Source organism: Capra hircus, chromosome 12 (genome assembly GCF_001704415.2).
Source record: "Capra hircus breed San Clemente chromosome 12, ASM170441v1, whole genome shotgun sequence".
Taxonomy (NCBI): Eukaryota; Metazoa; Chordata; class Mammalia; order Artiodactyla; family Bovidae; genus Capra; species Capra hircus.
The window spans coordinates 11725802-11741279 of record NC_030819.1 but is presented as its reverse complement, the minus strand read 5'-3'; the positions used below and the strand labels follow the sequence as shown (position 1 = coordinate 11741279).

The 15478-nt window shown below is 40.0% G+C and overlaps 1 protein-coding gene across 8 annotated transcripts in view; it reads left to right on the top strand.

Moving 5' to 3' along the window:
* Positions 1-13061, top strand: part of MBNL2 (muscleblind like splicing regulator 2) — a 169091-nt gene extending 156030 nt beyond the window's left edge. For all 8 annotated transcript variants that reach the window (XM_018056428.1, XM_013968356.2, XM_018056425.1 and 5 more), the window contains one exon: positions 10249-13061. In XM_018056428.1, the coding sequence (XP_017911917.1) occupies positions 10249-10263 (15 nt within the window). In that variant the 3' untranslated portion in view covers positions 10264-13061. The remainder of the gene's footprint in view (positions 1-10248) is intronic.

The window sequence follows — 15478 nt, the reverse complement described above, 5'->3', positions numbered from 1 at the left end:
CTGAGCTTTGAGGGAAGATGGTTAGTAATAAAGAAATGAGAGCAAATGTAACTTGCTTGCTTTCTACCTTTTCTTTCTTTGGCTTCCATTTTGCCATCTTTTATACGAGGATATTTGGGACACTATCTGAGGCGTTATTAGAGAGGACAGATGGCCACCTGGTTAACTACCCACCACGCTGCAGAGGTGCCAGCGTGGTACAAGCAGAGTGAGAAACTCAGGCCCAGAAGGGTCACAGAGCCGGTTGATGGCACAAGCAAGCCTCCTCAGTTTCCACTCCTGGACCCTCTTTGACTTTTCCTTTGCATCATTATTTTACACCCATTGGGTGGTTTCGTTCATCTTTCTCTCTCTCTCTCTCTCTCTCTCTCTCTCTCTGACACACATACTCAAACCCACGGGCCAAGAACTAAAAAGGAAGAAAGCAAAACCAGACTAATTTTTCTGGAAATTTTGTTGGAAGGCAGTGTCATCCTACCAGTTCAAGAAATGTGTAAGATGATTACAGTACACAAAGGCAGACTTTGTGTCCTGGACGTAACATTCATCTCAGCCTTCTTTTTTACTGAATCTCAGCGTTTGGTTTCTTTTTCTGCCTTTCATGTCTTAAAAGCCAGTTCTCAGCAGGCTGAATTATACATTCTGCTACACTGTTAAGACGAATACTTCGGCCAAAATGTGCCCAGGATTCTAAGTCCAACATAGTGTAGTGGATACAAAAGCAGGGCATTGAGCAGGACTGGGGATTCGATGTTGAATCCAATGGGATCTTGTTTCTGTGATTTTTTTTTTTGGCCTGATTCTTTGGTGTATTCCTGGGAGCAAAACCCCATATTGAAAAGAACAGGTTTCAATGAATGCTTCTGAAATTTATTTTCATTTGCTGCATAAACTGGTTTTTAAAGATATAAAAAAAGTTTTCTTGGATTCTACCTTCATATCCAGAGGTCACCTTCACTGAAATAGCCTCAGATGTGGACAGCCTGACTAATCTCAGATAGCTTTGTTTCCTCCACATCTCAAAGCACATATTCTAAATATAATATTCTTAGAAAAATATGTTATATCATAAATATTTTATAATAAGTTTATCTCTTATAATATGTTTCTGTAATATTTTAGAATATTTTTAAATAGTGTGACATAACTACTATATGTTATTTCTTGATATAGTAGAGGAATTTAGCCTTCCTTAATATACAGACAGCCCTTAATTTTAAAAATGTTTGTTCAGAATTTCTTTTGCCACCTGGTTTGGAACTCAAATAATTTTCCTGTAGAGACAGTGAAGGACTTGATGGTTAAGTCTCCAGGCTGGCTGACAGTAGTTTATTTCACTCATGACCTTTCTCAAGGATAATACTGTGCTAACAGGATGGAAGAGGCCAAACACCATGTTATGGATGTTTCCATGTCTTTAGGATTCAGGAAAGATGCCAAAAGCATATGCTTAGCCAAAACTTCCAGACAGTGATAGTAAAATCCTTCACCTTCTCCACCAGCTGAGGATAGGAGAAGCATAATCCATGGTCCAACTGCTGGGTGATTGGAATGTTCACTGGGGAAGGCGTCTGGAGTAGGAATGGGATATACCACATGGAGCCAAGATTTCCAGGAGACCAATAGGAAGATAAAAGCTGGAACCTGGTCCTGGGTGGCCCCGGAAGCATTCAGAGCACCCTCTTTATTTGACTTGGGTGCTCTGTTTGGTTTGATGACTACTTTTTTCCTGGCTTTCGTGTGGCCCTTCCAGTCTAGCATTTTGTTTTATTTTGACCTTCTCTGGCAGACACGGTCTCACAGCCCCTCTCTTCCTGAATGAGCACAGAACACTCTTGGATGTGATCTTCTTTTCAGCACTTCTGTAGCATCAGGGAGGCGCACGGAGTAAAAAGCCTCCTCTCAGGTGCTTTCCCCTTCTTACTCCTATATATCACTCTGGAGAAAAAGTCACCTTTGCATGACATACGGATTTTCAGATGATCTGAGTTGTAGATTCCCATCTCCCCATGAAAGCAACAGAAGTGGTCCTCAGAATTCCCTCAGCTGGGTCTGGGGTGGAGGAGGGGATCCTGTATTTCAGGCATCACTGAAATACAAGAGCCTGGGTTTTTCCAGGCAACATGGACTCGTGCAAGGAGTAGAATCTTACTCAAGTCAAGTGTGGACCCTGGTCAGTCGTCTTCATAAGGCCAGTGTTACTGCCTTTTAGGGAGAAACTCAAATAGTAATATTTTAAGTGATTTTTAGAAAGTATAGCTGAAAAATCTTTTTGTTCAAATACCATAGAGTAGAAAATACCAGATAGTCATGAGTCATCAATAAAATGATATGTCGTTGAAAAGAGAGGAATTAGAGTTTGCAATGTAAACTTTATGTTAATGACCAGAGGACAATGCAAGAATCCTGACTAAACTGTTCTTTAAGTTCTGCTAAATATTGTAGGGCTTCCAACCAACCTCAGGTTGCTCGTCTCAAGAGTGAAACTGGTTGTCATGTTTGAGAGTTTTCTCCCAGAAGCCCAGTCTATGCCTTTTCTGTATAAATAAAAATCTATTTGGAAAACAGTATCACAGGAAACACTGTCCCCCACCAACCCAGGACAGTATTCCCCTCAAATGATGAACTTGCCAGGTTTTCAAAGTGTCTTTTCATATACCACTCATTCTCTTTGAACACTGTATACACTTAAAGTTTACAAATAGTCATGAAATAGGTCAGCATTCTTGAAAGTGTTCATTCCTGGACATGTATCATGAGAATTACTCTGACGACATAGGTCCACCAAGAGACCAAAGGCATTTGCTTTTGACTTCAGTAATTCATAGTTCGGTCATCCATCGTAATCCACTCTACGATTAGACACAGAGTTCTTGGGCTGCCAAAAACCTACAGATGTCTGTCTGCTTTTGTACAGTTTGCCTCAACCAAAATACACAAGTTTCACCTCTCAGACAAAGCCGGGGAAATTTCAGGCAGTAGAGGACGCCGTGGAGAAGATGTGTGGAGGGCTAGGCAGAAGATGGAGAGCATATTAGACAGTGCAGGGCCTGGAGGAGCGGGGAGGCCCAGTGGAGAGCGGCGAGGAGGAATGTGAGTGGCCGAACAGCAAAACCAGGAATAAAGACAAAGATACTGGGGTGGTGAACGACAGGCAGGCCTCCTTAGCTTGGCAAGATTTTTAGGAAATTCCATTCAGTTTTCTGTCTTTAGCTTAATACTAAGTTTTGTTTAAGGAGACAGTGAAACATCCCTTTCTTTAATTACTTTCTGAGGAAACAGGGCCTTGTAACCATGGGAAAGGGCTTCCCTGGTGGCTCAGTGGTAAAGAATCTGGCTGCCAATGCCAGAGACGCGGGTTCAGTCCTTGGGTCAGGAAGATCCCCTGGAGAAGGACATGGCAGCCTACTCCAGTATTCTTGCCAGGAAATTCTATGGACAGAGGAGCCTGGTGGGCTACCGTCCATGGGGTCGCAAAAGAGTCAGACACAGCTTAGCCACTAAACAATGCCACGCCTGGGAGAAGACTTATAAGAACTCTGCCAGGCCTAGAATTTTGTCCTCAGGAGGCATTTTTGTTTACCTGCCGTATTTCTGTCCTCTGAGTGATTCTGCCCCCAGCCTGGAGTATCTGTCCTTTTATCTAGAGAGAACACGGGCTGGGTGGATGGGGATGGATGTTCCTTTTCCTTGGATATTCTTAAATTCTTAGCTTCTCTGAAAGAGTAAGAGGTATAGATTGTCCAAGGGGCTCTTTTCCTACACCCATTGTTACCCCTCACTTGTGAGGGGTCTTTTGGTCTTCTGTCAATGCCAACATTATGGCATCATGTCCTCAGTAAATTCTTATTTGTTCAGCCATCCATGCAACCGAGAGTTAAGAAGTACATGCTATGTGGCCAGCCTTGCTAGGAATCTGGAGAGGAATGAGACACTGACCCCCGACCTTATGAAACTTGATTGTGGACCTAGTTTATGCAACACCCCTGGTTAGGAGTATCCACTTGAGCTCTTATGCTAGTGGCATCCAGATCCATTGGGATTCCTTTAGATTTCAGCAAGGCCACACAAATATTTGATAAGGTATAAGTTATCTGCCTCTCCAGACTCAACATTACAAAGACCGTATTGAATGTTTAATTAAAACATTCATTAGTCCTCTTTTCCAGTTGTTTCTCATGGTTCGGGTCCCTTGAAACAGTTGGTCTTTTCACTGAAATGTTTATTCCTATCATTTAAGCCAAGCAGTAAGAGTTCTTACTGAACTTAATATTGAGCTAACATTTTAAAGGATAACGCATCTGACATCTCTGACTGTCTGCCATGAACCCATTTACATAAGAAGTGTGAACACGTCTAGAAGTCTTCTGGAAGCCTACAATTTCCAAAATTATTTATATGTACATTTCCAACATTATTTATATGTACATTTCCTGGAGATCAACCACAAGGTAGAACACTCAGAATGTATTAATACTGGACGCCTCTGAAGCACTGAGATTATATGTTGGTTTGTCTTCTTTGAACCCTCTCACATAAGTGCTAGTTAATTCAGCTGTTGCGATCATGCTGGCCCTGCATTCAAGGTCAGGGTTTCAGCCTCTGCACAGACTGGTTTGCTTTCCACTGAGTGCATTTCTCACTCTGGTCAGCTCTTTTTCAAGTGCACACCAAAGGTAGGGGCCCAAGAGGGACTCAGTCTGAATCCATCACCATCTTGGAAAAGACAGGGCAACGTATGTACTTCATGCCTGCTGAATCAGTCAAGTGAGAGGCAGTCATTTCTTCCTAGGTAGAGGGTGCCAGTCGGTCAGTTACCCAGCTCCTTTGGGTGCAAGAAAACTCTGAAAGTTGCAAGATTAACTCCGTGTTAGACCTGCTGTCTCGATTCCACCCACCATCACCACTGCTGCCTCCCTGCATGGTGCCTGCAGCCCTGGCTGCTGTCCAGCTCAGGAAGCTAGCAATCCAGGCTTAGCAGATATCTTCTCTGAAAAAGTAAGGTTCAGGCTTCCCTGGTGGTCCAGTGGTTGGGAATCCGCCTGCCGATGCAGGGGACACAGGTTCGATCCCTAGTCCAGGAGGATCCCATGTGCCTCGGGGCAGCTAAGCCCTCCTGCCCTAGAGCCTGTGCTCCTCAACAAGAGAAGCCGCTGCGATAAGAAGCCCAAGCACCGCAGCTAGAAAGTAGCCCCCACTTACCCAAACTAGAGAAAGCCCACATGCAGCAGCAAAGACCCATGGGGCCCAAAGTTAATTAATTGAAAGAAAGTAAGGAAGGCTCACGGAAAACACAGACCGGCAGCTCATAGCTGAATTCAGTCCAAAGAAACTGCTAACCCACACAGAGTTGTTTTCCAGTGTGGACCAGTGGCTGAATTTCTAGCTTCTTCTGGCAAATGGAAAGGTCATCTAGAGTTCCGGTTTCTGCAGGTGACAGTTGGCTGGAGCTGAGTAGCTGCCTCTCCATTCCTTCTAGCCAGGCGCCCTTCCATCTGCTACACTTCCCACCTGACCTACCCACTTACGCACACCTCCTGCCTGGCCCCCGTAGGCTGAGTCTTCAGGCAGTGCCCAACCCAGTCCTCTTTGCAATGAGCTTGATTGCCATTACACTGGGGCTTCCCAGGTGGCTCAGATGGTAAAGAATCCACCTGCAGTGCAGGAGACCTGGGTTCAATCCCTGGGTTGGGAGAATCTCCTGGAGAAGGGAATGGCAACCCACTCCAGGATTCTTGCCTGGAGAACCCCCATGGACGGAGGCCCCATTATACTACAAGTCAGTGGTAGGCACTTCAGTGGGGATGCAGTTATTAAATAGCTCCTTGTAACACATTTGGTGGGAAAACAACCCATCTGATGTTCTTTGGGTCCATTCATATTTTGTCTTCAATAAATAAAAATGAGACTAATTGTGTACTGGCCTCATATAGGAATAATTTAAGGACATGGATTAAGCCAAATCATTATGTTCTTAAATGTGACCAGCCAGAGGAGATGCTCATTGCCACAGCCAACTGATAGTTTTGCCTTGCAGACAGTCTTATTACAACTAGGGGGTCCACTGAAGATTTATGAATGCAGTCATGATTTGAGATCATGTGTCTTTGTATTAAAAAATAGAATCACCGATTTTGTGGACATCAGCTATTCTCATTTTTGTGTGTCCTCCTTTCAGTGGAAAAAAGAAATTGAAAATAATGCTTTCAGTTCAAGACTTTGACCATGAAAGATTAGCTAAAATCTTATCCTAATAATTTAATCCTCTTCTTCATCATGATTCTGTTATAGAAAATAATACTTATTTGAAGGTCTAGTCTATTAGAGAGATGAAGAGATTTGTTCAATATGAAGTGAAGTCACTCAGTCGTGTCTGACTCTGTGACCCCATGGACTGTAGCCTATCAGGCTCCTCCATCCATGGGATTTTCCAGGCAAGAGTACTTGCCTGTAAGGCAAGTACCAAGAAGGTTGCTATTTCCTTCTCCAGGGATCTTCCCCACCCAGGGATCGAACCCAGGTCTCCTGCATTGTAGGCAGACGCTTTTACCGTCTGATTTGATTCCTTTTTCCTATCATGTAGCTTGCCAGGGCTCCTTGGAAGCTGGAGCAGTGGAACTCTGATTGGGTAGGGGCTCCAATTACGTAAGCAGACATCTTTGCAGCATCTGTCCAAAGGAGGCCTAGGGTAGGATGTGGCTGACCACCCAGGCAAGGAAGACCTGGTGGGGTTGGGGGCGTCCAGCAGCTCACAAGTCCATCAGCAACTTCTGCAATCTGGTTCCTGCAGCCTAGACACTGCTGCCTCCCATCCAGCATTCCAGGCTCTGTCCACTCCAGACCCCACCCCTTGGTCTCACCTCTCCCTGGTTCCCAAACTCCCAGGAGGTTCTGAGCATCTCCTCTGGCACCATCAGGGGTACAGACCTGCTCCTTGGAATCACTGCTTATCCTGGTCGCACTGCAGACTATCACTATACCCTGGAGGGGACTCCCATGCCAGGGAGAGGGTGAGCCAACATCTCTAAGCTCGTGCTGGTTTGCCCAAGAACTTGGTGCATCACCAAGCCAGCTAACACTGCCCATGCTGCCTCACCCGTGTCTGCCAAACAGTGACCTAACTCTTCAGACTCTGATAGGAATTTCTCAGGGCCTCCTGGAAAATCAGGGGAGTATCTGTTAAAATGAAAACCAAGACAATAAGGATGCTTCAGGAAGGGGACTTTTAGGAGACCCAGCATGGTAGCTATTTCTCTGACTTACACAAATGCTGGCAGACTCCAGGGGAGTTTGCGACTGCCTTTTCCAAAAAAAGTCTGAGCCTTGGTACCTGAAGGTTGAGGAAGGAACTTTGGCTATCAGCCTCGGGTTTGATAAGTGCAGGGCAGGAAGGACGCCACTGACAGCCGGTCTGGGCAGGTCACTTTCAAGAACTGTGGTTTAATTAACCTTTTTTGTTTGTTTGTTTTTTTAATGGACCAGCTCAGGATTAGGGCTTGTCAATATTGGATTCAGAACCAGTGTTCCCAGGACCACATATAAGCCTGCTCTTTTAGGAATATATGCTTTGTACCTAGATACATTGAAATATTCAGTCACCTCCAGAAGCTTTCGGTCCTCTTGGCTATTGAAATGACAATGGAGGCTGAAGTTTTCATGTATAGAACATAGTTTATATGTTCGTATAGAATTGGTGTGAAGACTCTCCAAGGAAAGACAGCAGAAAACACACAAAATTCCCTATTCATCCTATTTTTAAATTACGGTTTTTTGGTGTGAATCTAAAATACAATCTAAGTAAAAGCCATATGAAAAACTAGTCAGAAGAGCCCTCTTACCCTCAAAACAGTTCCTCCACACCCTTCCTACTTGGCCCTCCACTTCCCGCCAGAAGTCTCTTCCTGGTGGAGACTGTCCTCCCCTCCCTGTGGGTCCCAAGACCTGTAATGTCGTGCGCCTTCTAGTATCAGAAGCAGCGATCAGACACTCAGGAGTTCATAAGAGGCTCTCAGCTGGCAACTGGCCCTCATCTGGATTCCTGAATGTATTTCACCCCAGAGTACACTTCACTCAGACTGTACCAAGCTATATTTCTCAGAAAAGAAATTTAATAATCCAATGGTATTTTTTTAGAAAAAGGCTACCACCAAAAAAATGAAACACCCAAAGCTTTCCTTCCTTCTAAGATCAAATCTCTTAAGCTTCTTGAAACTCACAGCTGCTAGGGGCATAATTCATTTTTTAATACCACACATATGGTCCTCAAACTAGCCCAAGACTTAGACCAGGCTATGGTCAGAGTTTTCTGGCCAAGATGCCAGGAAGCACAGCTTAGAGGTCAGTAGTGCCTGATAAAGTCACTTAATTTATGTGTCTTTATCCACATAATGGATCGTGTGTAGGCTGGAGCAGAGGGGAAAAGCAGTCTGGGTGAGCCCAGTTTCAAGGTTGACTTCTGGTTCAGTTAGACCTGGGTGGTTTGACACATCTGTCAAGTTCAAGTCCAAAGCATCATTGTAACTTACCTTCTATAATTATAGATTTGCCCATTCCTGGGCTCTCTGTTAGATACTTTTTCTTTCCAGGTGGTTAGGAATTTTCATTCTGTATGGCATTTTCATTTCCGTTAATAAGCAAGAATATGAATACATTCTAAAACATGTATTATTCTATTTTAATGTAAGAAACTGAACATTTGTTTTCCATAAATATTTTAGAGCGACTTTGCTAAAGTAAAATCAAAGAGAAAAAAACAGGATATGATCTCATATCCTGGGGCACATTCTTATTTGGAAACCTTACAGACAGGATGGAAGCTAAGGGATAAAATAGACTAATTCCTATTTAATACTCAAATAGCTAAATCTAAAAATGAAGTTATAACCATCTGAAGAATTTGAATATTGGCTATAGGCAATGACTATTCAAAGATATTATGATAATATTTACATATAAATCATTATTTTTATTCATATATGAGTATATGAGATATTTTTTCTCAATTTTAAATTCCTAGAACTTTTTGACAAACAAAAAAATGGTCTTATCCAAAGTTTTAAGTTTTCATTTAGTATAAATATTTAACATACACAAATTCTTCCTCTCTTTTTATCAGTTCTATACATATCTTATATTCTCATGAAATAACTCTGATACTTATTTCATAGGAGAAATTATTTAAATGTATGTACTAAAACTGTTTTATATTAACTGCAGAAATACCCACTTAAAGTGAAAAAATCCATGTTATAAATTCTAACATAATAGGGTACGAAATTATAGAAATAAGGCTTTTATTGGGAATTGGATCCCAGTGTGTAGGAACAGTGAATGACCTTGACCATGAAGAATTTTTACTGGTTAGTTCATAAACAGAGACTCTTGGCTCTTTAATAAATAAACATTTTGTTTATTAATTGCACAAAGTTTGGTCAAAGCATTGTACAAAAAATAAATATTTTTGTTAAAATATGTCAAAAGCCTGGCTTTTAAGCTTGACACTTAGTTGAGTGGGTCACACAGGACAAGCTCCCTGTCCTTTGCAAAGTTATAGAGTTGGAAATGAACTTAGATTAAACTCCAAGAACTATGGTTTGCATTTGTTGGTTTAGTTTAATCTGTGCTTTAGGAATTATTGACTGTTGTGATTGCTTTATTAGAATGTTATCTCTTGTTTCTTTAATATGGGGCATTTAAACAGCTCCTGAACTTGAAACTTGTTGTGACTATCTTGGGAACAAAATTACTTTTAATGGGAATATATGTTTGAGTGATAAATGCAAGTTAATAGATAAATATTGCTTAATTTATTACACATTTTAAATATTTATACTTAATCTTTACAGATAACATTTTGTGTACAAACTAATTCATTGATTAGACTTCCTGATCACATTAACAAATATTAATTGAATGATAATTGAATATATAATTAGGAGATACAAAGACAAAACTAAAAAAGGAAAGATCTAAACACACTGCATGCCAACATGTATGCAGTCACAGTTTTTCAGAAAATGCTGTGCATTTGAATCACCTTTCTTGACAGTGGCTGCACAGTATCAGTGCTTAAGCCTAAGTATTTTTAGCATGAAGGGTGGGGATTATGCAAAATGATAATGCATCAGAATTATGAGAAATGGCAGAAAATTCCTATTTTTAAGTGTCTGTTTTCAATGAGTAAGACTTAAACTAGCTCTCTTCTCTCAAGAAGGCGGTCTAAATCACATTTGTCTTTTTCTTTAACAGATAATTCTGAAATAATCAGCAGAAACGGAATGGAATGCCAAGAATCTGCATTGAGAATAGCTAAACATTGTTACTGTACATACTATCCTGTTCCCTCCTCAATAGAATTGCCACAAACTGCATGCTAAATAAAGATTTAGTTCTTCTGGACAGACCACAACTCTAAGAAGCTAGTGCTGCTATATCATATATGAGTATTAAATATGGTATGCTTAGTATATTCCAACCTAAGATAGTTAACTACCTGAGACCAGCTGTGATGTTAAAGGACATAAAGGATAAAGTTTACTTTTAAAGGGTTTCTAAACATAGTTTCTGTCCTAGGAATATTGTCTTATCTCCATAACTATAGCTGATGCAGAAAGTCCAACCAATTTATTCATTTCGACTCAGAATATTTCAAAGTTAGCAATAAGCAATTAGCATTAGTTTAAAAAAAAAGAAAGAAAGAAAAACAAACCTATTCCAGGGGCAGGTTCAATTCTAACTTCAGTTACTGTCATTTCATTTTACCCACTGGATCAGAGCTGTGTTTCACTTCTTGACAACACGAATGCTGCAGCAGAGATGAGAAGTGAAGTAAAACCGTTACCTGTCCTGCAGGTCTAAAATCTGAATGGAAATTCAAGCACAAGTACTGGGGACACATCGAAGTGCGGTATTTGGTTTGCCTGGAGACGCCGCATTGAATCATGTGATTCTAGAATAACATTAATAGTTTGAAAAAGAAACTTTGTACGGTGTGAGTTTCATACCTAACCAAACAAAGTCTTGAAGGTATTATTTTACAAGTATATTTTTAAAGTTGTTTTATAAGAGAGACTTTGTAGAAGTGCCTAGATTTTGCCAGACTTCATCCAGCTTGACAAGCATGAGAGGCCCATGCCGACAGTCTAACCGAAGGGATCAGTCTTTCCAACTCACCATCCGGTTGCCTGTTACCGAGTAACTCTTCTAAACTAAAAACCTAGACAAACAAGGAAGCTGTAGGTGGGGAGATCTGTATAATATTCTAATTTAAGTATGTTTGAGTTTAGTCACTGAAAATTTGACTGTGACTTTAATCTAAATTACTACGTAAACAGCAAGTAGATAGTTTCACTTTTTAAAAAATCCATTACTGTTTTGCATTTCAAAAGTTGGATTAAAGGGTTGTAACTGACTACAGCATGGAAAAACAAATAAGTTCTTTTAATTCTTTCACCTTAAAGCATATTTTATGTCTCAAAAGTATAAAAAACTTTAATACAAGTACATACATATTATATATACACATACATATATATACTATATATGGATGAAACATATTTTAATGTTGTTTACTTTTTTAAATACTTGGTTGATCTTCAAGGTAATAGCGATACAATTAACTTTTGTTCAGAAAGTTTGTTTTAAAGTTTATTTTAAGCACTATCGTACCAAATATTTCATATTTCACATTTTATATGTTGCACATAGCCTATACAGTACCTACATAGTTTTTAAATTATTGTTTAAAAAACAAAACAGCTGTTATAAATGACTATTATGTGTAACTGTTTAAAACATCCATTTTCTTTGTGAACATATTAGTGATTGAAGTATTTTGACTTTTGAGATTGAATGTAAAATATTTTAAATTTTAAATTTTGGCATCACCGCCTGTTCGGAAAACTAGATGCACCAACCATATCATTTTTGTTTGAGAAAAAAAGAAATCTGCCATTTTAATTAATATTGATCAGAGTCTAATGACTATTTGTCTTATATCGTAGATTTGATAACCCTATCAAAAAAAATTACATTCTAAGTATAATCTTACATAGTGCTTGTATTGTTGCATTTGTTTTAATTTGTGGAAATGTATTGTATCTAACTTGTATTTCTTTGGTAGTTTCATCTTTATGTATTATTGATATTTGTAATTTTCTCGACTGTAACAATGTAGTTATGCTACAACTTGCCTAAAACATTCAAACTTTTTTTCTTTTTTTCTTTGTTAATTCACTTAAACTCATTGAAAACGTAGTATACATTACTAAAACATAAATTATGGGAATCACCGAAATATTTTTGTAGTAGACTAATTGTTGTTACATTGTCTTTCTTTTTTTTCTTTTGTTTCATGGTTTTGATTTTTAAAATTATTAGTACACAACTATTTCCAGCCCTTTAACAATGGAACATCAAAAATATCACCTATATCCCTAAGCAAATATAGAAGACTGTATTTTTACTATGATATCCACTTTTCCAGAATTGTGATTATAATATGCAAAGAGTCATAAATATGCCATTTACAATAAGGAGGAGGCAAGGCAAATGCATAGATGTACAAATATATGTACAACAGATTTTGCTTTTTATTTATTTATAATGTAATTTTATAGAATAATTCTGGGATTTGAGAGGATCTAAAACTATTTTTCTGTATAAATATTATTTGCCAAAAGTTTGTTTATATTCAGAAGTCTGACTATGATGAATAAATCTTAAATGCTTTGTTTAATCACAAAAACAAAATCACCAATACCAAGACATGAAGATAGCAACTCAACAAATACTGTAGTTAAGAGATGAACTCGTCACTTGTATGGGAACCACATTTCACTCTTTGTTTTCAGGAGATAACAGCACTTCACCTATATATTCTTTGAGCCATATCACTGGTAACATTTCTACTAAACCTCTCCGTAACACTTAAAGAATTCCCTCATTCATTACCTTACAGTGTAAACAGGAGTCTAATTTGTATCAATTCTATGTTTTGGTTGTAATATTCAGTTCACTCACCCAATATACAACCAATGAAATAAAAGAAGCATTTAAAAGGATTTCTGGTCTTCCTCCACTTTTTTGTTGTTGAGACAGATTGATAATTAGCCAAACAAAATGGTTTTCACATTCACACAGACAATGGTTGGTAACTTCAGAGAAGAGCAGGCTTTTGATTTGGTTTGGGGGGTTTGCTTTTTTCTCTGGATTTTTAATAGTAGGAAACACAATTTACAAGGCTCATTTGGGAAGTAGTTCTAGTATTCTTTGAAATTGAAATAAAAATAAATCCCACCACTCTGCCCCCTACTTTAGAATTTTGCCTGAATATGAAGAGATGTGAACATCAGTAACCAAATGGGGAACAAAACATCAGTTAATTAACAGACAATAAAGTGCCCGTTAATCCATGAGACAGGCTTCAGGTGAGAGCCCAGGTGAGCGACGTGTCTTAGACCTTAGGCTGCAGAGAGGGGCAGAATGATGAGCCCTGGTCTACGGGCTATCCCGGCCCCAGGTAGGCCAAGGAGAGCACTAGCGCTGAGCAGCACACCTGTGGACAGGTGTTCATCAGAGCCACGCCTCCCGAGAGGTGCTGGGCGCCGTCTCAGTCTCCTCCTTTCTCTGTCCTTTGAGGCCCATGATATTTCTTAAGGAAGGTGGGAAGCGTCCTTGTCATGCAGGGGTTGGCAGAAATCACCCCCTCAATGAGCCAAGGCAGGAATGGGGAGACAAAATTTTCTTCAGGGCAGGTTTAAAGCTTCAGGCCTTCTGAGTGGTTATGAGACCCCCTTATGAGCAGAAAACACAAACATTCAACAGACCAGGCATATTACAAATAAAGGCACTTGTATTTTTAAACGGTGTCATCAGGAATTCCAAGGGTAAAAATACTTGCATACTTTTGCAGATGTTTGAAAAACCGGCTCTATGTTTGGATGAGCAATGATTTAAAAGATGGGGACTTCCCTGTTGGTCCGGTGGCTGAGACTTCGCCTTCCAATGCAGGTGCAGGGGTGCAGGTTCGATCCCTGGTCGGGGAGGTAAGATTTCACATGCCTCATGGCCAAAAAAAACAAAACTTAAGACAGAAGCAATATTGTAGCAAATTCAATGAAGACTTTAAAAATGGCCCACATTAAAAAAAGAAAAAAAGAAACACCTTAAAAAAGCTGCTATGGTATCAATTGCTCCTGCCAAGAAAACATTCCCTGTTAATAGTAAGTTCAAGGTGCCAGACTTCGAGAACAAGTTATTTTAAGTGAAAAATGTAAGACAAGCTACTCAAAATTGTTCACACCTGGTTGATGAAGTATAATTTTCATGAGTAGACCGACTTTCTCTGGTACTACATTAAAAAGAGAAATTTAAACCTGAAAGGATGAAACTAATTTCTCTCTTCAGCATAGAAAATGTTAAAATATAAAATTATTCTATAATTATCTGGCAATAGGAAGTTATCTTAATTTGGGGCAGCCCCCAACTAAAAAATGTTTCACACTCACAAATATACTCGTTTATTATTAGTCACAGATCTTTTGTAACACTTTAAAGCTTTTAGGGGCAGTCAGGCAAACCAAGATACAGTTCAACGTTCTGAAATCCGTGAGAAGGAAATTCTGGCTCACTTAAAGAATGAGTTCTTCTCCCAACCCCCCACCCAAATAGAGTCTCAGAAATATTAGACTCCCATTGCTGTTGGACTGAGTTATCACCGTTGAAATGACAGTTATTGTGAATCAGAATGATTTATACGCAGTATGAATGGACACAGTAATAACGTCCCTCCATGCTTTTGGTGGGAGATGGGTTGGCAGGATGGGGAAGGGGTGGAACTTAGAATATTCCCCAGGGACTAGCTTATGCGTCAAGGGCTTTGGAAAAGAGTCCACATAGATTTCTATTAAATGTATAGAGACCCACGCTGGTCATTGAGGAGAATCACTAATCTAAGTTCTAACGACTGCAGAGATTCTTTTCAATATACATAGAGGCTCTGCTGTGACCAGTAACCTGACCCGACAACATTCCCTCTCCGAGTCTGCCCTCAGGATGACTAGATCCACAGCTTTGCTGAAAAACCTCTATCCAGGTGATCTCAATTGCATGACCAGCAGTCATGTGACCTCTCTTTCTCCCACTGCTTCAGCAATTTTGAAAAAAATGATGGCTCACCCATCTGAGGGATCATTTCAGGTGCTCAGTCTAAGTGTCTTATATGCTAGCTGGCCCCTGATGTGTGCTCAGATGCAGTCATATCTGACTCTTTGCGACCCCAAAGACTCTAGCTCACCAGGCTCCTCTGTCCACGGGATTTCCCAGGCAAGAATACTGGAGTGGGTTGCCATTTCCTCATCCAGGGGATCTTCCCAAACCAGGGATCAAACCCGTGTCTCTTGCAGCTCCTGCATTGCAGGTGGATTCTTTGCCACTGGCACCACCTAAGAAGCCCTTATGTCTTATGTGTTACTTGGCA